The following is a 22810-nucleotide window of genomic DNA, read 5'->3' as shown; positions in this document are numbered from 1 at the left end:
GTACAGAATGGTGGAGAATTATTATACTTTACGTAATGAAACCATAATGTACTGAAAACAAACAAACAGAATGATTTTTTAAATATTATTTGTTTAATAGCTGTTCATGAAGGAGTGAGCGTCCTCATAACGTCACAACCTTTATTTTGAAAACACACCGGAAGCTCAAACAACCTGATACAAAAGCAGCTGTGGCAGTACATTATTCTTCAGTATTTCATCCATGGATGTATTATAAGACCTGATACATGATCTGATGTCAGCCTGTGCTATTTGACAACAGCTGCCGGAGTATCGCCAGGACGTTTACGGTTAAGTAAACATCAAGTGTCTTTATTTAACCTGACGTCAGATAACGACTAGTCTCATTTCGTAGACGTTACTTTTACGTGCTAAATGTTGCAGAGAGCTAGCTAAACAAGTTGTAACGGCTACTGATGCACTTCACTGGACATTTTGTGACGCCTTCATATCGCTAACTTTGTTTAATTCTGACAGTTTTGTTTCTTTGTTTTTCTTCATATCCGGTATATATATATATATAGTATATTATATTTATTTATTTATTACGTCAAAAAAATAATTTGACAGTTGTGTAGAGTGGCAAATGTTGTTTCTAGCGCACCTGGAAGTGATTATAACGTTAGAAGGTGTAACCATTTATTTAGATACTTGCACATTGTGGCCTGTTTATGGGCTTTTTGGGCTTTTATAGGATTTACTTCCGCATTTGCTTCCCAGAAATACGCGTGTAGGTGTGTGTGCGTGCATACGTCCTTGCCTGTGTGTGTGTGTGTGTGTGTGTGTGTGTGTGTGTGTGTGTGTGTGTGTGTGTGTGTGTGTGTGTGTGTGTGTGTGTGCGTGTGTGCGTGTGTGCGCGCGCGTAAAAACAACTGGTATTATATATTCTGACAACTTTTTTTTGGGTGTGTCCTGTCCTTACAGGCATGGCTTTGTTTGAGAACTGCTCCGTGTTATTGGAGCTGAAAACTTTGCCCTTCAAGGAGAAGAAGAGGCTGAAGTCAGCAGTAACAGAGAATGGAGGCAACATTTCCTTTGTGGTCAATAAACAGGTCAGTGGGTGTGATCAGTCCCTGCTGTAGGTGGTAGCTTGTTACCAAGTTGTTTCCAGATATGTCAGGCTTTTTTTTTTATTAACAACTAAATATAATCCATCTCCAATATGATAAATGAAGAAGCAGCCATGTCATCCTAGTGGCACAACCAACAGAAACATGGCTGCCACTTTCTGGTGTTTGTCTGCTTCTAGAGCACTCCCTCCCTGTAGGATAAGTTCTTATCCATTAACAATAAAATCACGACTTTTCATTTCTCATAGTGCTCTCTGATAGTGAGCAGCGATGTGTCCAACCTGAGCTCCAACAGGCTGCGTAGCATCCAGAAGTACCAGACTCCCGTGGTCGGGGTGGAGTATGTGTACAGCTGTCTGGACAGAGGAGCTCTTCTGCCTTTGGATGGATACAAGCTGGAGACATCCTCTCCCTCGGATTTTTCAACCCCTCCTCTTATTCTCCCCTCGCCGAGGTCAACTCCATTGTCACAAGGTACTATCTTTATAGCCAGTAACTCTCTTAAAAAAAAAAAAACACATATTCATAGATACTAAGCAGATACACAAAATAAAACAGGGTAAGAAAAATCGCTGAGAACTGTCATGTTCTTGGCTCTCCTTGTATTTTATATGAACATCACATATGGACTCACAATGTTTTAAAGACAAAAACACCTTCATCAGGTCAGCAGGTCTTTGTTTCACCAGTCTTTAAAATTCACTTATAAGTCATATTACTCAATTAACACAATCAATCTATACTTTGCCTCTGCTTTTGGTAGATTGATAAGAGGAGGGAGTGAACATTTTGATTTAATCAATAGCTATTAAATAAAAACTTATTCTTACAGGTTCTCTGTAATAATTTGTTTCACATTTCTTGTTTGTTTGGAGTAAATAGAGGAAGAATTGACTAGTAAGCAGAAGTAGCAATGGCTGCTATTGTTAGTTGGGTGACTGAGTACAAACTCAAAGTAAACTTCCCAAAATTGAGAGGAAACAATACCACATTTCTGCCAGTGCTGGTTCCAAAACGAAACTGTGGGAGAACCAGGACACTATTTAATGCACATCAGACTTTAATTAGCTTCTGGAGTCAGGCCTGATTATCTTCCACACCATTTAATCAACAGATGATGTCTAGAAAATGTTGCATGGACACAACAATGATAAATGTGAATGTGAAATGAGTTAGAGATTAAATAAAAATGCAGATTCCATGGATTCTCACTTTAAAATAAGATGTAGCTTTATGGATCCCTGTTGGATAATTATATGCTGTAACTGCAGCAGGAAATTAAAGGGCCATGATGGTGAAGCACCCCTCACCCTGATATCTGCAGTCAGAGGAATGTAAAATGCTAATCATTCACTGTTTTTATTCCTGTGTCAACCAGTTACATTAGAGAGAGAAAATCAAATCAGAGCCAGGACTCTACCCAGCTCCAGCACAATGACTCATGATTACACACTCAGTCATTGCCTTTCAGCACAGACACAAGTCATGAGTGTCTTTGCTTATCAAACCCGGCTCAGTAGTTTTGCCCTCCCACTTCCACAGCGATATATGGACATTCTGATTAAAAACACAGTTTAACAGGTTCAACGACACATGAGTCTTTAGATAAAGGCTGTGTTTGCTCAACAGGTGTGTGCACTATTGCACTTTGTCACACATTCAGATCTTCTTTAGTGTGAATTCAAACCTGCAGCAGTGTTATATAAAGAGCGTTTTGTTGTGTGTGTATATGTAACCATCCATCTGTCACATTGTTTACATGGTATGTGTGTACGTGGGGTTAAATGCATACCAGCTCTTGCAGAACATTAAACGCGAGGTTGAGTGAGTCGTGAACGTGTGTCTGTTCTGTCCTTGGCTCTGTAGCGTCTAAAGCACCGACGAGCACAGCTGTTGCTGAGCGACCCAAAGACCCGGCCAAGTCTGTGGACTCCGTCAGTCGGACTCAGAGGACAGAGACTCCGGAGAAGAGCGGAAATATCCTGGAAAAGTTCAGGTGTGAAAAAACAGTCATCTTCACATCAGCCTGGACAATAAATAACAATAAAACATTTACATTTATTGTGCAAATGGCTAAAGGTTCAGCCCATTGTCCTTGTTAAAAACATTTCTTTAGTATTTTTTATGCATAGTATTTTTAAAGTATCACACTGTATTGACAATGGAGGGATATTTCTGGCATAGTTATAATTAAAATGAAGCCTTCATCAAGCTTATTGGCAACTTTTGGCTTTATTTAAGCTGCTATTTCATAAAAACTTTGCAACTATCTCATTTGAGGAGAGTCTTGGTGTTTGCCCAGATTTGTTTTCCTCTCTTTTACCATTCCCTCTTCCTTCAGCCAAATAATTAAAGGATTATTGTACTAAAGAGAGTGACTTTTGCACAACCACCAGCCACCTGAGGGTGAATTCAAATTCAAGAATTCAAATGTCACTGTTATCCATTCAAAGACAAAGTTGCACCCCCCCCCACAGCTCTAGTCAAATAAGCACTGCTCACACTTTTTCACATTCCCATATAACAGATGAAATATCACTTTTTTATTTTTCAATTTTTTTAAATTACACAGAATTTACACGGAGACTGATTCTGATCTTCCGTCGTATCCGGATCATTTTCAAGTGGCCAAGTATTCAGTCTTTGAAAAGGTAAAGCTTTAATTTTTTTTTTTTTTTTTTTTTTAAACCTGATTACTACTGCTGTTATAGTGACACTAGAATTGCCATTGTTAATAACATACATTTCTCTCAAGATAAACAGCAACACATGGTGTGTGCTGGAGCTGCAGAGCGTCAAAGGAGAGAAAGGACGGCGGTACCGTGTGGTCAGGTACTGGAAGAATAATACAGGAGCCAAGGTATGAAGTCTTTTGTGTTACTGCTTGCACTGCATGTCAACTTTGTGAGCTTAGTATAGAGAACACAGAGTGATTTCATTCTCCTCTGCAAATAATGCTAAACACTGTATATATGTCTCTTACTATATCTTTGTTTGTGCTGTTTGTTTGTGTTTGGAATTTGACCTGTAAGTTCTCCGATGATTATGTTGTTTGGTCGTTTGGTTTTTGTTGCTTCAAGAACTCACATATTAAACTATTGTGAGCTGTATAAGCTGATGTTTTCCTTTATGCTGTCTATTGTAGGATGCTATAGAAGTAAACAGAATTTAAAAGGTATTTGCAAAAGTGTTGAACCAATGTGGAATTGTAAGATTTTTTCAATTTGTATACCAAAATAGTGTAACTACAAGTATTCAAATCTCCCCCAGAATGTCCTCAGTATCAGAGACAACATTTAAACCATCATAAGACATTGTACTGTAATGTAAACTGTCCAATGAAACCAGCCAAACAACCAAGTTCTTTAGTGAGGGTCATCAATTTTTACCCTGATCAAAGGCACAAGTAATCAGAATGTAAAAAAAAAACAAAAGCAAATGTCTGTGTTTGTGCCAACAGAAGGAGGCGGTGAAGGATATGCTGGTGTTTCTGTCCACGTCAGAGGAAGCTCTGGAGGTGTACCAGGCTCTGAGAGAGACCTTCAAGACTACAGGTCTGCAGCTGAGGAGCAGCATCCCTCCGCAGGCCCGCGACCTGGGTTCCACCCCCCTGCAGCAGGTCCAACACACTCACTGCACATCACAGTTTCTAGAACGGTTCACACATTTTGCTGCGACTCCCTGGTTTGCTGCAAGGCATTGTGAATATTGTAGTGTTAAAGTATATTTAAGGTTAATAATGATATGTAATAATAGTAAAAGTAAAAAAAAAGAAAAGCAATCCAAATTATGATAGTACATTACACTACATGATTGTCTTGAGGTTTACATATCTGTGACTTGATTTATTGACACTGTGGTAGCCCAGTAAGCATCACATGCTAGATCACCAGCTTTAAAAGCAAACCAATGTAATGCATCAAAGACACTACTTTTTATATATATTTTTATATGAAGTTTACAGTATGTTCTGCATTTTTTAATATGCCACAATATTGTGCCAGACTTTGTGTTACTGTGATGTCTGAAGCCTGAGGAATCACTGCTGCTGGACATTTGTGTGCCGTAGCTGAAGCTAATGAGCTGATTAGGTGATTTCCATGTGCCTTGTTTGGCTGACAGCTGCTGCTGGAGGAGAAGCTGAACACGGGAAGCTTATCACAGGAGGTGGCTGTTTTTGTGGAGATGCTGTGGACTGAGGCCGTGGGCTACCTCAGCAACATCCTCCGAGTTTCAGTCAACAAGCTCAGCCTCAATGATGTAAGTTTTTCTCTGTGGATTGTCCTGTAAAGTTTCAGTCTTATGTCAGACTCCTGAAAGCAGCTGTCCCGTCAGCCTGTTGTTCGTTTTGACTTCCAGAGAAGCCTCTCATCATAGATCTCATTAGAATTACACTTATAGTCCGTGCCTTGTGTATGTGTAGGTGACCAGGGCGGAGGGCTTGTTGCTTCAGGCTCAGAGGAAGCTAAAGGAGGAAAATCCTACAGAGGTGGTGTCTCTCCTGGCAGAGTTTTACAGCCTGCTGCCGCACTGGATGCCCCAATTATCCCCCGACGCCAAGCTCATCTCTCAGAAACTGGACCTCTGTCAGGTAACAGAGAACATACACTAAAGACAGATACACACATACAAACATAAAGAACTCAACATTCATGTCTTTGTGCAGGTGCACTAGGTGTGTCTAAAATCAAGCAGGTTCTTAGTCTGTGTCGTGTTCACACTGGGAGTGACCAAGTGAAGCAAAGCCGTCAGTATACATACTAAAAAAAACCTGTTAATCCGTGTGCTGTTGATGAACACTGTTGTCCCACAATGCGATGCACAAACTCAAGAAGCTAAACACAGCATCAAAAACTTAAACTGAGTTCTGGAGGGCAGTGAAACAAACAAAAAGATGTCACTCCAGAGTCGCAGGTTGACATGCATTGGTGCACATGTTTCCTCTTAGTGCAACACATTCATATGGTGTGTCTGATAAACACTGATAAACCCTCTTAAACACACTTAGTGATTGGCAGTTTAGATTAGATTAAAATCTGATATTGTTACATCAACACATTGTTTGTGGTGATTATCGTGTTTTCTTTTCAGCTTGTAGTTTTTCTCTGAGCTCTTTGGCTTCTGAAGCCATGTGGTACATTTATGTTGCTATTATTGTATGGTATTCAAAACTTCCATTATAATAATAATAATATATAATGAAATATAATTATAAATAATGGTCACCACTGTCCCATGTGCATATTCAGGCTAAAAATAAACACAATCATTTCTGTTCGTCAAGTTAATTAGAGATCTGCTGAACGTGAGTGAGATGACTCTGAGAAGCCCCGCCCCTTCCTGTCTGGGAAACTACCGCGCTCTGAGGTGCAGCATTGAGACGGTTCCCTCCAGCAGCTCCGAGTTTCAGGCCGTGACTGCTCTGCTGCGGGACAGGTAGCGTACGGCCTCAGAAATGCTTGTATGTCTGATATTCAGGACAGACGAACCTGTTTGCAGTGACCCAGTGCTTCTAAGCTCCAAAACACACACATCCATTCACAAAACGTGGTGCAAATGAACACCACCTGTTATTTGTGTCCCCATTTAGTCCTTTCACTCTTCAAGTGGTTTTATATATCCACCCTTCAGCCTTTTTGACAGCTTCCCTGCTCCACTTTTCTCTCCACTTTCAACCAAAACTACAGTCTTCCTTAAGTTAGACAGACAGCACTCAGACAGACAGCATATTCAAATAAAGAGCCCAGTAAGTATCTAAAGAGTTGAATGCAGTTTGATCTTAATCAGCCTTTCCCTCTCTGCAGATATAGAAAATACAGAAGCAGAACATTGTTCACCAAAGGGACATGACATTCAAGTTAACTGTGATATAGAAGAATGAATGTAAATATTAGAGTGGTAGTTCTGGAGGTGCAAAGTGCTAAAAAGCAACCCACAACTCTGACACACACTGTGGAGCGTATTCTGTGTAGACAGTGGTGTCCATCCGTAACACTTTATAACTATATATTCGTCCACCTGTGCTTCGCAGCAAGGTGCAGATCCAACAGGTTCTGCGTGTCAGCCGAGGGGTGGAGCTTCAGACATTTAAGAGTGAGCTCGGGAACATTAAGCCACTCCTCCATTCCTCCAGCCCCAGCAACTTTGTAGGAATCCTGTCCCGGTGAGCTCACACACACACACACACACACACACAAACACACACTGTGGATACTGTGTTGACAGAAATCTAAAACCAAGCCTTGATGAAATGTAATTTGATTTGATGGGAAGACCAGATAATTGTCTCTAAATGGGGGCGAGTCTCCATAATGTGACACACAAGCACACACACAAAAACAGTTCAGTGGTGGTGCATAATATAATGCAAGACATACATGAATTATTATAATGAAAATTTCACACACTCAATTAACGATGTCTCTGTTTTTGACATATTGTATGTTGTGAAAAGTGACCTACTTCCCTCTGCCTACTCACACACTGAAGAACAGCCTCCCATTTTATCTAATTGAGCATCCTGAGATCCAGCTCCTCAGTCAGAGGGAAATTGTTGTTGTCGGATGATGATCCCAGGTGTTGTCGCACAGAAACTGATGAAATTCAAATTTCTGAGAGGAAAGGTTCTTTACTTTTTGAATTTCAAAAGCCAGACTGTCTGCAGAATGGGAATGCACCACCAGAGGAGCATTATATATTCTTTTGGTTTACTTTTTGAAAGAAAAGTTAGAGACGTTTGATGAAGTTAAGTTTTCCCGACGTCATTCTACAGAGTCGGTCGATAAATAAAGTTCAAGCAGTGACCTTCTGTCTGATATATTTTTATTGGATCACTCAGAAAACAGTCAGCCAATCAGAAGAGAGGCTCAGATCCTCTCTTCTGATTGGCTCACCAACCTGTTGTTACTAGAGCTGCAGAGAGAAGCCTGAGAGAGGAGATGTAAAACTACAAACATGAAAAAAAAATAAAACACTTTAAAAGAATAAAATATGGGACCTTTAAATCAAACTTTAAACCAATTAAGACATCTGCCTTGAACTTTTATTTTGTAACCAAGTATTTTCACTCTCTCTTTAGTGGTCTGCTGTTGCCCCGTGTTGGAGTGGAGCATCATGGGATAGAGAGAACAGACATTGGTAATCTGGGCAGTGGAATCTACTTCACTGATGCCATTAGGTTAGTAGTGTTTTGGCATATAACACCATTAACGTTAACTTGTCCTTAATTTATTTACAAGAACAGGTAAGCCCAAAACAATTTAAAAAGCGTGAAAATATACTTTAAGAAAAGGTGATAATGTTTTGGTGAGCCTGTTGTCCTCAGCTACATTATTTCATCATCTGGGGGAAACAACACGGCCATCTTTAGAGTAACCATGTCTTTCATTCTCCGTGTCCTCGGTCCACAGCACCAGTCTGAAATACTCCAAGTGCAGCGTGACAGACGGCTCTCGGCTGCTGTTGGTGTGCGATGTGGCGTTGGGAAGTTGCAAGGACATCCACAAGAGAGACCTCACGCTGACCGAAGCCCCTGAGGGACACCACAGCGTGCATGGAGTCCGACGCAGCCGTAACACACACTCCGAGTTTGAGGTAGAAAGTGTGTGTGTGAATATAGATAGAACGATAAATTGATAAATGAACAGACCTCCAAATGAACTGATTTTCATACCTCATATGGGACATGGATCAGTTGTTTATCCTGACAATGTTCACACATCAAATTGATGTACAGCTAAGATTTTTAATTCTGATTTGAACCACTTGTCGTTCGGGGTTAGGGCGCTCTAACATGTATAATTATACCTGTGCTCCAGGACGATGAGTATGTGGTCTACAGTCCTGATCAAGTGAAACTGAAGTACGTGGTGCAGTTCAGCATCGAGGGAGACCAACTGAAGGAGTTCAGTCCTACCATCAACACCTCCGCTGAGCCGTGTCTGCCTCCATCTGATCAGAGTGAGCGCCAAATACCTCCTCAGGGTTTTCTTAAACATTAACACAACAATTTTGCGGTTATTAAAGACGTTTTTTAAACCACTTTGATAAACTCAAAATTATATCACAATACAGTTCTCCAGTCTACTCAGCTTAAGTGTGGAGAGTTTTACTTCAGACCGAAGGAAAAACCAAGAGGCAGAGTTTAAATTCAGAGTTTAGTGTCCCATGATGGTCTAAATTCATTTGCAGACACAGAATCTCAGGCTATCGAATTCATTTTAAGAGTAAAAATTTTACATCATGTTTCTGCACTGCTTTTACCTACTGGGTTTAAAGGTGCGGTTACAAACACATTTTGGAGTCTTGCTAACCATGAAATCACCGCAGACTCCTTCATCACATTTCCATGCAGATGTCACTGAACCATTAACGTTCCTCAAGAGTGTCTGCAAGTCTTTCAGTGTTGTAAATCATGTCAACCTGGGGTCTTAATGAATGTGGAGATAAAATGAGTTGATCCCATGTGGCATTGATGATATGGGTAATAATAATGATGAAATGAAAAACAGAAATAGACTTGTACTTTCCTAAATACACTGTAGAGAAATAGTAACTATGAGAATTTGTTGAGACACAAGGAGGCGATGGAATTACTGCAGTAATACAGACTGGTTTTATTTTCACATTCATCTCTTGAAATACTTGGTTTTACATATATTTAAATCTACTTGCAATTTGTTTAACTCCACTCTGATGTCCTCTCTGTGTCATGTCATGATTGCAGTGCAAGTAGATTTTGTGTGTGTGTTTGTGTGTAGCACCCTCTTTAGATTTGGATGACGGGGTTGAAAAGATTAAAAACCCCCTGGAGGATGTGACGGCTGGACTGTTGGACAGCTCTGGCCAGCAGCTCCCTCTGCAGGCCGTCCACGTGAAGTGCAAACTGAGGGATCTGCTCTCTCAGGTGGTCTTTGTTTTTTGTTTTTCCTGGCTTCGTTTTGATGGTTGATTTGATCTAACCTCCTAAAATGCATCACACTACTGGATAGAAACTGTTACCGACTGCTGCGTTTATTGGCTCACATCTCACACAAGGCACTGACGGTTTGTCTCTCATCTCTTTCCTCCTTAAGGTCATCATTTTCCAGAAATACACCAACACGAGCTCCGTGCCCATTGAGGCAAAGTATGTCTTCCCATTGGACGATTCTGCAGCAGTGTGTGGATTTGAAGCTTTCATCAACGGGAAACATGTGGTGGGAAAGGTAACTTCTTCTCAGTTACTCTGTTCTTTCATTATCTAATATCTTATTTCTGTATTATATTATTTTGTGATAGTGTTAATGATAATATATTGTAAATGTCACCACTGTCAATGACGCAGTTCAGTTTCATGTTCTCATTAAAAAGTTGGCACTGGGAGTTCACATCTGTTTTATCACACCAGCTGTTCAGTATGACTCTGATACCGTATAGATAATGGATTTTTTTTCTCATCTGCGCTGCTTGTCCTCATTTTGATCCGTGGTGACAGGCTGCTCTTTCCTGATCAACTCCTCAGTGATTGCATATATTTTCAGGCCGTCATTGTATTACGCCGTGCAGCAAACCTCACCCAGCGGTGCAAAGTATAAAATTAGCATGAAGGATAATTATCCAAACCAGTTTAACCTTGTTTTTGTGTCTGTGTGGTTCTCAGGTGAAAGAGAAAGAGACGGCTCGTAAGGAGTACAAGCAGGCTATTGAGAAAGGCCACGGAGCGTATCTCATGGACCAGGATGCCCCTGTATGTCCACCCTCAACACACATCATCAAGCTCAATGTCTAATTCTGACTAATCCATCATTATACCACAATATTTTCTAGCCCATTTCCATAGCGTTTCATTAATGAAATGAAAAGTTTGTGACTAATCTGACACTTAAAAATGTATTTTTTACACTGGTTGTGACAAAGTTTTTTGTGCTCGCTGCAGGACGTGTTCACCATCAGCGTGGGCAACCTGCCGCCCGGCGCCACCGTCCTCATTAAAGTTACCTTCGTGTCTGAGCTGATCGTCAGGGATGGGGGTATTCTTTTCTCCCTGCCTGGGAGTGTGGCTCCGTGGCAGGAGAGTGCAGCACTCAACCAGACCACACAGGTAACGAGAGCCTGGATGAGAGGCTTGTTATTAGGCAGACTGTCAGGAGAGTGAAAAATGGCAAAAGGTCCCTATGGAAGCAAAAAAAAAAAAAACCCAGTGAGAACACAGACAGAGGGCAGAGTCTACTGTTGTACTGTATGTTCCTGTATTTGCTCCTTATTTTCCTTCTGGTGAATGTTTCACATGTGTTTCAGTTAAAAAGCAGAAACACACTATGACACATCAAAATGTAGTTTTTACACTGGTTGTGATGTAAAAACACACACACACCCTTTGTGCAATATCCCTTATCTGCTGCTAGTTTGGGTTTATTTATTATTATTTTAAATATCTTTTGTACATATTGTATTATTACTTATTATTCATCTTTTTTTATTGACACTTTGCAGTTCTCTTTCTGCCCACTGGCCACTCTGCTGCTATAAAACTGCAAATTTCCCCACTGAGGGACTTTCACTGCAGGAGCAATTATAAACAGAGGCCAAGTGTTGTTGTTTCAGTTTATTTGTTCATGTTGCTGCATCAGGTTTGTTTCTACCGATCTGATCTGGTGCTGATTGTCTCGAGGATATTGGATCTCATGTCGTAGTGTGTGAGGGACTCGACACTGAAAGTAAAATGACTGTTAATGGTCTTATCTGTTTTGTGTGTTTGTGTGTTGCTGCTCAACAGGTCACTGTGGAGAAGGTGTGTGTGACTGATGAGGCAGCAAGTACAAGGTGTTTTTTTTGGGGGCTTTTTTAATACAAAATTATTTTTTAATCCATTTTTCATGAAAACCGACTCCATCTTTAGTGCTGAATATTATTTGTGTTGTGTGGGGAAACAGTGGATCGAGTGACTAGTTAATCAACAAATGATTAAATAAGAATTTGTCATTTATAAAGTAAAACTTTTGGATAGAAAATTGTTTCCCTCCCTACGAGTTTTTTTTCTAACAGACACTTAAATGTGTGCAGCAGGAGGCTGTGTCTGATGTGTTGTTTCTTTCCCTCAGAGAGTTCACCTTAGACGTGTCGGTTGAGATGCCCTATGAAATTACCAGACTGCAGTGCTTCACTCACAAAGTCAAGATTAAGGTAATTTTGGTGTATTTCTGATTATGCAGATTGTTACATGGTTGTAAGTTATTTGCTCTGTCTCACTGGATTCACACAAAATCCTGAAAAGTCTACAAACAGTTTTAGCGTAAGAGTTCTGTTTTTCTCTCTGGACTTCATAAATTTGGAAATGAAAGAAAAATGGAGACACAAGTTTGCAAAAATATGCTGAATGTCTTAATATTCAAAATGAATCAAGGTAACATCCTAGAAACTAGAAAATATCTGTCAGTTTTAAAATTGAGACTTTGCACAACCTGCATATCATTGCATTCAGGTGCTGAAATGATTACTGGATAAATTGAGAAGTCTGCCAGCAGAGAATTTGTTAGAATTAACACACTCTTGTAATTCTGAGATTTGCATGTTACAGCTTCACCAAAATATGCCTGTGTTTCTGTGTTTTAACATCAGATGTTGAGAAGTTCTTTTTTCTGTGTGTGTGTGTGTGTGTGTGTGTGTGTGTGTGTGTGTGTGTGTGTGTGTGTGTGTGTGTGTGTGTTCCCATAGAGAACACAGTGTAAGGCAGTAGTGAGTGTGCTGCCAGGAGAGGTCATGGGTGCAGAGGGTTTCCAGCTGTCAGTCGCTCTGTCTGAGGTCCACCTGCCCAGGATGTGGGTAGAGACACACCCTGACAAGGACAGCCAGGTCAGTCGGTGTGTCTGACTTCCTCTCTTTCTCTCACTATGTTCCTTTTTTTAAAACCTTAATCTGCTGCTCTCTCCTCCAGGCCTGCATGTTGGTTTTCTATCCAGCCTTTGACATCAACTCCAGCTCAGCGTCCGATGAAGTCGTCCTGTTGCTGGACACGTCTGAGTCCATGAAGGGAGAGTCTCTCCACATGGCCCAGAGGATCGCCCTCCAGGTCCTCAAAACCCTCGGCCACAACCTTAGACTCAATGTCATTTTATTTGGCACAGGTCGGTTTTGTCCTCTTTAAGTTTTCATGAATACTGTGACAAAATTTTGAAAAGACAAAAGACAAGTTGGCAAGATGAGACAAAGCAGAACTCAGTATTAAAGAGGAAGCTGAAATTCGAGATGACAGATAGTGAAAGATATTAATTTTGATTGATTATTGATTACTGATTATCTGACACATTCTATGAATAAAGGAATAAAACCAGCACTTCTTTGGTAATCTGTTATCCACTTTACATGCAGTAGTGTTTCTGCACTTCATCTCACATGAGCTGTGGAACATAGACATATAATTATGAAGATTATTCCCACCAGTACAAGAAAACTGTCTCAGGAGACATTCACCTTTCACATGGAAGATTCTTTTACATGGTTTTACTGTGTTTTTGTCTGGTCAGATCACACCGAAGCGTTCCTGACAGCACAGCCGCTCGCTGAAGGTCGTCAGGCAGCAGAGAACTTCATCAAGGTGAGTTCAACCTGGAAGCCATTTCTTATAAGGAATACTGAATGTTGTTGACATGAAGCAAGCATTTATTTCTTTAAATCAAAATTAGAAATACTTTATTATTTTCTGTGGTTATTTCTAATGATCGGTATGATTAACGTAGCTATGAAGTTCCGCTGTATAACAAGTGATCTAATGCCGTAAACTTTAAAACAAGTTATTTTCTTCATGTGGAATATCAGCGCCTCTCTCCAGTGGGAGGCAGCACCGAGCTGTGGCGGCCCCTGCGCGCTCTCAGCCTGCTGCCTCCGTCCCGCGGCACCAGGAACCTGCTGCTGCTGTCGGACGGCCACATCCAGAACGCAGAGCTCACCTTGCAGCTGCTCAGAGACAACGCTCAGCACAGCCGCCTCTTCACCTGTGGGCTCAGGTCTGAATGGTTTGAGGGGTCAGGGTGTCACGGAGGGGGTGGGGTGGGTGGCATTTTAAAGGTGTGTGTTTACGTGTGTGTTTATGTCATATCAGCCCGACAGCCAATCGGCACATGCTGAGAGCTCTGGCCCAAGCAGGGGGTGGAGCCTATGAATTCTTCGACACAAAAACCAAACACAACTGGGCAGAGAAGGTGAGGTGACTGCCTGCTATTAGTTATTGCTTCTTTCTAACCCAGATGAATCTCTAATGCCACGAGTCGTAAAATGTGACAAATATCCTCGCACACAGAATGAAATAACCACTGTTCACTGATCTGTTTTGACCACAGGTGGCAGCTCAGGTGAAGCGTATTGCATCTCCTGGCTGCAGTTCAGTGTCAGTGAAGTGGCAGCAGTTCAACCCAACGGCGCCCACTCCTGTGCAAGCCCCCAAACAGCTGCATGCTCTGTTCAACGACTGTCACACCCTGGTTTACGGCTTCGTGCCACACTGCACCCAGGTACGCGGTGTATCTACGTGGCTGAAAACTGAATTTTAGCTCAATTGTTTAGTCCCTCAAATATTAAAAACTAGCGAAATATCCCCGTTACAGTTTCCCAGAGCTCAATGCGACATCTTCAGATTGTTTGTTTTCTTTAGCCACTTGTCAAAAACATACCAATATTAAATGTTCAATAATATGCAGCAAATACATCATATTTAAAAAGCAAACCAGCAAATATTTGGTGAATTTCCTTGATAAATGATTGTTATTTCACACAGGCCACCCTCCTTGGAAACCTGAGTGGGCAGGAGCTCAAAACCATGGTGTCAACCAGTGAGCTGCAGAAGACTAGAGGCACAGTAAGTCCACACACATTCACTCTCTACAGCAACTGGTCCACTGGCAATAATATCTGGCCTTTCAGCTTGTTTTGATAATCTGATTTTTTTATTTTTTTTATTTTACAGTATCGGACTGACAGTCCCACATTTAGCTATAATGTCCAAATAGAGAAACTACCCCCGCCTGAAGAATGCGTATTATCTGTGTTGAGAGTGAATGACACAAACAGTATCTGGATTAGTATCAGCTCCTCACACGCCCCACCTCTTCCCCCATTTTTGGATTAGCCGGCTCGAGTCCAACCTGTGGCCCCTTTGCTTTCTCTCTCCCCAACTTTCCACTAACTCTCTCACTGTAGTTATCCAAATAAAGAGTAACAAAGCAAATTCCAGTTGCATGTTTATCAATCAATTTCTTAACAGGACCTGTTGTGTATGTTTAATGTGAGCTGATCAATTTTTCAACTGAAAGAAATCACACTGTAAAGAGGTGAAAGTAGTTCACCCTGCAGATACTGATGTAGGTTGAGGGTGATTGTCATTACCATAAAGATGATGAGGTGATGATCATAATGTGTGTTGATGTGTGTGTTCAGTTTCTTCACAAGCTCACAGCAAGGGCCCTCATCAGGGATTATGAAGACGGGAACCTGGATACCAATGAGGCCGAACATGAGGTGTGTGTGTGTGTGTGTGTGTCATTGAGTGTGGCCGAAAGCACCCTCCCACCTCAGTTTAGACGTCCAGTCTGAGCTCCACTTGCTGATGGGGATTTTTTGCTTTTCCAGGGGAAGAAAGAGGAGCTGAAGTCCTTCATCGTGGAGTTGAGCAAAGAGTTCTCCATTCTGTCTCAGTTCACCAGCTTCGTTGCCATTGAGGAAAGGGTTTGTGCAATTTTCAGCCTTTTTCACATTTATACTGTTATTCATATCTACTTCTGGTAGCTGTCGAGGACACCCACCTCACCTCCACCCCACTCACTTTACTTGCTGGGTTATAAAGTTTTGTCACATCATGTTTTGTAGCTTCCAACCAAACCAAACTCACCTACCTTGTTTCAGGACTCAGAAAAACCAGAGGAGGGTTTCACAGACATCCCCAAGTTGATCGCAGAAGAAGATGTGGACTTCCTCCACTACATCAGCTGGACTTTTCCTCAGGAGAGTTCAGAGGAAGAGATGGAGGAAGGAGAGAAATACTCTTTGTGTTTACATTCATCTGTAGTTCTGAAGGTAGCATCACCCTGTGTGTAGTGTATTCACTGAGGAAGAGCAAAGTTAATAGGGATTTACTAATCCTGCATTTTTCTCTGTTGTAGGAAAGAATCCATTCTATGGACCAAATTAAATGTGACATGGCGCTCTCAATCTCTTCAGATGATTCACTAATGGTTAGTCCCTTCATGCACGAACTACAGCTGCACATTTGCTATTTTGGGGGTCGACAAAAAAATGCGTATTTTAGATTGAGCCTCTATTTTTTTAATGCATGGACAGTGTGAAGAAAAAATAAATACAACACGTAATAGGTCACAACAAACATTATAAATTAAGCAGAGCAATGCACACTGCTCTGTCTGGTGAAAGTGATTTTCAGGAGGTAGCATCACACTGTGTGCAGTGTATTCACAGAGGTAAAGCAAAGATACTTGTTGGGATTTACTAATCCTGCATTTTTCTCTGTTGTAGGAAGAATCCCTTTTTACATCGGGAGTCCTACATAGTTTGGGACACTCCAGCTCTTCAGATGATTCAGTAACGGTTAGTCCCTTCATTCAGAAACTGCAGCCGCACATTTGCTATTTTGAGGGTCAATAAAAAAATGCAGATTTTAGATTGAGCTGCTATTTTTGTTTTCTTCATCTCTCTCTCCTTTCATAGAGTCTGATTGACTTCTCTTCACCAATTGAGGGGCATCAAGAAGCCGCTGATGACAGAAGGGCTAACAGTATGAGGTCCTCAGTACAGCTCAAAGATTTGGAATTTCTTCCTGATTGCATGGTTACGGAGGGTCATCCTCCTCCTCCTCCCGCTCCTCTTCCTCTTCCTCCTCCTCCACTTGCACAAGCCCAAGTTTTCGGCTCTGTAGTCCTTCCACCTCCACGTCCCCTTGAATTCACTGGATCTCAGATCAAGAATCGTGCACGCTCAATGTATTTTAAATCAATCGACATGCCACATCCACTCACTTACTCAGCGGACACATTCCAGAGTATTGAGAAGAGTTTTTCACGTTCCCGGTCACGGCAACCACGTTCTTCACCTAAAATGGCCGAGAAAGCCAGCAGGTGGATACCAATGACTTCTAAACCAACCCAGAGTCCCCTACCGATTCTTGACATGGAAAAGGAGGGTCCAGTCATAAAGTCCCAAGATTTGAGTTTCACTGGTGCTGAAGTTGGAGACGAACTTTCAGCGACATTATTATGCCACAGCAGACGTAGGGTCAAGGGCATAGAAACTGACTCTATGGAAATCATGGCTGACACAGCTGAACCCGCACCTCTCGTACATAAACGAAAAACTCTGAGAAAATGTTTCAGGAGCGACGAATTACTTGGGACATCCGCCTACTCTCCGCCTCAAGCTGGACCCCAAAGAGCGGTCTTATTTGGAGCGCGTGCTGCTCCAAATGAAGGTCTGTTTTACGAGACAGGTTTTTCATCCGCGGCAGTATTGGCCCAGAATGAATCTGCACATGATAAAGCTTTACCTCCGCTTTCCCCGAAGACAAAAAGGATTCTGGCCGCTTCAGGTAGCCCTCCAGTAAAACTGGCCGCAGCTGAATCAGCATTTGCTCAGTTCTTTGGCGGAGAAAGGAAGAGGCCCCCTCGTGTAAGGGGGGCACGAGTTGTTCGTTCCTGTGGGTGAGTCCTGAAACAGTTTTTTTTTTTTATATGCCTTCGTTTAAAAAATCTGGATAATAATTCTTCTAAACAATTTTTGTTGCCAAAATACTGTCTACTCACTCTGCTTATTTTAATACTGGCAAGTTTCTGGGTGACAAAATGAAATCTGACTAAATCACCTGTATGTTCTATTTATATATACGCACACACACACACACTCACCGAGCACTTTATAAGTAACACCATACTAATACTGGGTTAGTTCATCCATTTGCTCTCAAAACAGCCTCAGTTCTTTGTGGCACCTCCTGACCTGTATCTGCAGGATTTTATGCATCAGATTGCTGCCACGTGATTGGCTGATGGGATAACTGAATGAATAAGCAGATGAACAGGTGTTCCTAATAAAGTGCTCAGTGAGTGCATGTATGCGTGTGAGCATTAGTGTGTGCTTACATTCACGTTTCCAGATGTATATGTGTTTATAATATCCAGCAGCTGTCGCACTGCTGTCAGTATTCACTGTGTGATTGTCCTGCTGTGATTCAGGGAAATATCGGCACCTCAGACTCTCAGCAGCAAATCACCAAAGTTCAACTGGACAAAGATCTTCCAGATGCAGCATTCAGTAAGATATTTTATAGTTTTATTGGGTCTATTGAATTGAATTTTGCCAGTTTACAGATGATGGTGTGCACGTGTATAAATTAAACCTAAGCTAAAATGTTAAAATATCAGCTGTAAAAAAGATTCATCAGTTCTGATCCTAGCTGTCACAAGGTTAACTTTAGAAACAGAAGAACCATTTCTCTACAGACAGTGTTGTGATGGAGTGAACCACAGCACTTTTAGGCATGAATATTTTGACAGCATGTGTTCAGGAGCAGAACCAATTTGGTTTACAATAGCAGTTTGCACAGGCTGGAGCCAGGCTAACAGAATACATGGATACAGACGAGTCCGTGCGTTTGCAATTTAGTGTCTTGTTAGAGCTGTGGGTGACAAGAATCTCAGTCTTGATCATGGGTCTGTAGTTGGATTTAATCATGACCAATGTTAAAAAGCACAGTAGAAAGACAGGCCTTTGTTTTCAGTGTTTTGTTTTATTTCTTTGAATTTCTTTAAAAATAAAATAGACTTATAATTTGTTTTAGGATTGTATCTGTATTCATTCCATAAGGTTTACAGCTGCTTATGTTAAAACACATTTGACAAAAAGTGACACATATACAGTCTGTGAATGTGTGTTTTGTTTCCACTACAAGACTAGATATGTACCTGATAGAGATCACACAACATTAACAGTGGCCAAGCTTCATGTATGGCTGAATGGAAGTGTTGCTGCTGCATTAGAAAAAAAAAAGTCATCAGTTTGTCATCTCTCATCTCCCCATTTATATGTTTGTGAGACACAAATCTGTTGTTGTCTCACACGATACGGATACTTGTTTTATTAAAATTAAGTGCATTATATTTATTTGTATTATTCATTGAGTAAGTTCTGTGGCCTCAGTTTGCATGCCCCTCTTCATGGAGGGAACAGAATCAGATGTTATGAGATCTTTAGTAGAGTTTAGACCAGGCTTGAATTTTCTTTGTTATCTGCAGTATGTTTATGAAAAACCATGTTAAGTTTGGAATCAAACTAATAAAGGGGAAACTCCAGCTTTAGTCAGAGAGAAAAAATGTTTTTGCTTGCAGGGTGTTTATTGTGTTGCTTACACTAACAATCCTCAAGGTTGTGAGACATTGTTGCTTTAAAGGCGTATTCATAACACTGCATAGGAAATGACAAGCTGTGTTATGTCTGTGTTGCAGGAGGGCTACTGGGAGTTAACCAAACAACTGGGAGAAGTTATAAATGTCAATGTCGACCTCTTTGCCAACGAGTACCTGAAAAGCAAGGGCATCAATTCTCTAGGTGAGAACTGTCGGCACCTGCTTCAGGTCTGTCTCAGATCATTTGCACCAATCGTAAAGCAGATGGACAGAAATACATCATTTACTGAAGTAAAGGTAGCCTAATGTAAAAACACTAATTACTTAATAGTTAACAAATAAAAGGACTCAATGTTCTCAAGCACGTTGCGTAAACATTTTTTAATTACTTGGAGGTTTGTCTGTTTCCTACTGAGGAGTTTTAACTGCGTCATGTTGATCCTTGAAGTCAAAGGCTTGTGACAAGAAGTTCGCAGGTTAAATTCCCACACTGACCGGATTTAATCCGGGTGAGAAAAGGGAAATAACGTTTAATCAAATCCGCATCAACACCATTGTGGTACCCTTGTGTGACTGCGATCAGGGATCAGGGAGTTCCTGTAAAAGAAAGCTCGCCTCTCAGTGAAACTAACCTAAATAAATAAAGGTTAAAAAAAAATCAAACCTCTTTCTGTCTTCAAACTACAACAACAGCTGCTTTTTTTCCTATTCCAAAAAACTTAATGAAAAGTTGAAATGTAAAGTATCATCATTAATGGAAGTATTTGAGATGGGTACAATTAACAAAACATAAACATGGTAGAAAGCAGGTGAGTTCTCAGGGGAGGCTCTGCGCTGCTTTGAACAGACTTTGTAAGCATTGTAACATTGCCACAAACATTTTCCAGTGGAAACTGGAAACTCCTCACTCCTGCAACGTGCGTGCGTGCTTGCGTGTGTGTGTGTCATAGGTGTGAAGGCCCATGCAGACATCCTGAGACTGGTGGCAACTCTTCTGGTTCTGCAGCTGATGAGGGTGGAGAAGCTGGAGGAAGGAGAACTGCTCCGCACCCTCTTCTGCCTGAACGACTCTCAGCCCAGGTCTGTCCTTAACCACACACGACAACATAACGATGGTGAAATGAATGACTTACTTTGTACAAACACGTTGACTGGGTCTAAACCTGAAGGCACACACTGCAAGCCAAACACATGTTCAAAACGGGGGACATGGACAAGTGTCTTCTGTTAATGAAGCATTCAAAAATACGAGACATGATCAATCCAGAATGGAGCATAAAGTCTTGCATTGTCAGAGGAGGAACTGTCAGAGGAACCAAGCTATACGTGCATCACCACTTTATACAAACACGACCTTGTGCAGATGTCTATATTAAGTGACATGTATAATTAGCTGAGGCTGTGCCGATTTTGTGATGTGTAAAACTTGATGATACTGTAAAGAATGACAACATTATTAGGCAAAACACAAACATATGCATAAACTCAAAGCTCTTAATGTGAGTCTTTTTCTGCTTGTTTTCTGCTGTGGATGATTTTTGTAAACCTCTTTTGGTAACGACTTGGTTTTTCTCTCAGGCCCGAGCGGTGGGAGAAGGTGAAGAAGGCGGTGGATTGGGTTTGCTGGGCGGACAAGCAGTACCCGTGTGTCTACACCCGGCTGGAGTTTGGTCTGAGCTGGGAGTCATCCACCCGTCAGCTGCTGGGCTACGAAGTCCTCCCGCCCTTCTCACCTCTCTGTGGTCTGAACCTACAGGGGACTGCAGACTCCGAGGTTCCTTCATACAGTTTGAGTGAAATTCAAACCAGTGTTTGAAGGGGTGAGATTATCTTTTAGACTCAATTTACATAGATATGCATGCATTTCTTTGCCCTATATAAATCACTTTGAACCGTCTCTGTCAGTGTGTTTACAGGCACTTAAATAATCACATAGTCGTCTTTCTGCAGCAAACTTATTTCTTAAACACCATTTCCTTAGTCTTGGTGGGAGACTGAAGATTTGTCTTGTGAGATTTCTCCTTAAGAAAAAGTGCTGTAAAAAATACAACATTGGCCACAATATACACAGCACAATATTTCAGTCTTTTCTGAATATTTACCAACACAGTAAAAACATTCATATGCAGGTGCCACACAGCAGCAGTGGAGCTCCAGACAAACAGGAACATCACCTCAACTTTCATCAAGACACCATGCCACCAAGACTTGAGGGGAGGCGCTACCCAGTATTAGTTTGTTGTTCCTAATAAAGTGCTCAGCGAATGTATACCGATTAACTGGGTTTCTAATCACCTTTTGAAAAGTATCACTGACTAAAACTGAACCTAGAAGTCTATAAGGTCAGAGCAGTGGTTATCTGTGTCACCAGGTTTCTGTCTTTGAATGCATGTACATGTATGGTGCATTTTAAAGGTATTTTTTAAAACTTTCTTACTTTACTGCACGGTAGAAGTTGAAAATTAAGGAAATAGAAATGTAGAAAGGTATGACCATAGTTACAGGAAGTATCGATGTACTGATGCCTATCAAAGATACAATACAATTAGCAGACATTGTAGATGAAATCATGTAGTTTTGTATTTTGTGAGGGACCCACTATGGAGTTGGCTGCACACAAACTTTCAAACATGGGAAGGAAAAGCTAGATGAATGCCTGAAAAATACTGTTTCTGCATTAGATGCGTTTTAACAAGATTCAGCTTGAACAGACTGTTTTATGATCAGAAGGCTGCAATAAACACCTTCCTAAAAAATTATTGTGAAATGTCAACTCTGTATGATAATGATCAGCAGATGGCAGAGCGTTTCAGATGGGGCTTTTTATGATCTGTAACTGTAATTTGGAGATCAGTGGTTTGCACAGGACATATGCAGTGTATATTCTGATAGAAATTACAAAAACTTAATTGCCTGTAACAGATTTGCACTATTAGATAGCTGCCTTCATCAAGTGTCACTCCTGTTCTTCGTTGTGGCTGTGGTTCAGATTGTGTGTGTATGATCATGAACAGAATTAAAATCTTCTAAAATGTTCAAGTGTCTTATTATCTCTTCTTTTGTTTACCATTATATTAAACATTATTTTCTGCAGCTCTGTGGAAGGTGCGCGGCTGCTGCATGGGTCAGTAAGTTGATGTCTCTCTATTTAACATAATGGTTTAAATGACACAATATACGAGGGTCCAGCTTCACAACATTCACCTCAGAGGCTTCATGAGCTGTGAAAAGTCAGGGGAACACCACGGTTCATCCTGTAGGGGACATTAACGTCTGTGCCATCGAACAGCTGTTAAGAACACACTCAACCAAAACAGCCTTATGGTGGTGGAGGAGGAA

General features: G+C 41.1%; 1 protein-coding gene across 1 annotated transcript; it reads left to right on the top strand.

Moving 5' to 3' along the window:
- Positions 1–227: 227 nt before the first annotated feature.
- Positions 228–22507, top strand: parp4 (poly(ADP-ribose) polymerase family member 4). The gene is made up of 38 exons (XM_022740907.1): positions 228–311; positions 946–1073; positions 1340–1565; positions 2958–3087; positions 3664–3742; positions 3847–3951; positions 4552–4710; positions 5214–5351; positions 5515–5682; positions 6376–6527; positions 7123–7254; positions 8170–8268; positions 8501–8684; positions 8909–9050; positions 9851–9996; positions 10166–10297; positions 10732–10818; positions 11008–11172; positions 11848–11894; positions 12173–12254; positions 12786–12923; positions 13006–13195; positions 13595–13665; positions 13887–14074; positions 14170–14269; positions 14408–14578; positions 14842–14922; positions 15501–15581; positions 15693–15788; positions 15966–16136; positions 16223–16294; positions 16593–16664; positions 16785–17770; positions 18302–18380; positions 19571–19673; positions 20422–20551; positions 21050–21291; positions 21601–22507. Exons 2-37 carry the CDS (start codon positions 948–950, stop codon positions 21285–21287), a joined length of 5466 nt encoding a protein of 1821 aa, XP_022596628.1. The 5' UTR covers positions 228–311; positions 946–947; the 3' UTR covers positions 21288–21291; positions 21601–22507.
- The last annotated feature ends 303 nt before the right edge of the window (positions 22508–22810 follow it).

This window comes from Seriola dumerili, unplaced genomic scaffold, assembly GCF_002260705.1.
Source record: "Seriola dumerili isolate Sdu_G_001 unplaced genomic scaffold, Sdu_1.0 BDQW01000052.1, whole genome shotgun sequence".
In the NCBI taxonomy this organism is placed as follows: Eukaryota; Metazoa; Chordata; class Actinopteri; order Carangiformes; family Carangidae; genus Seriola; species Seriola dumerili.
Note: the sequence above shows the minus strand (reverse complement) of the source record. Positions and strands in the feature narration are given on the sequence as shown.

Bases quoted from the DNA above. Each gene is read 5' to 3' on its own strand.
- parp4 (XM_022740907.1), top strand. From the start codon at position 948: ATGGCTTTGTTTGAGAACTGCTCCGTGTTATTGGAGCTGAAAACTTTG. The intron at 11,173-11,847 runs GTAACGAGAGCC...GCTGCTCAACAG, and splicing joins CACTCAACCAGACCACACAG to GTCACTGTGGAGAAGGTGTG. The intron at 19,674-20,421 runs GTGAGAACTGTC...TGTGTGTCATAG, and splicing joins CAAGGGCATCAATTCTCTAG to GTGTGAAGGCCCATGCAGAC.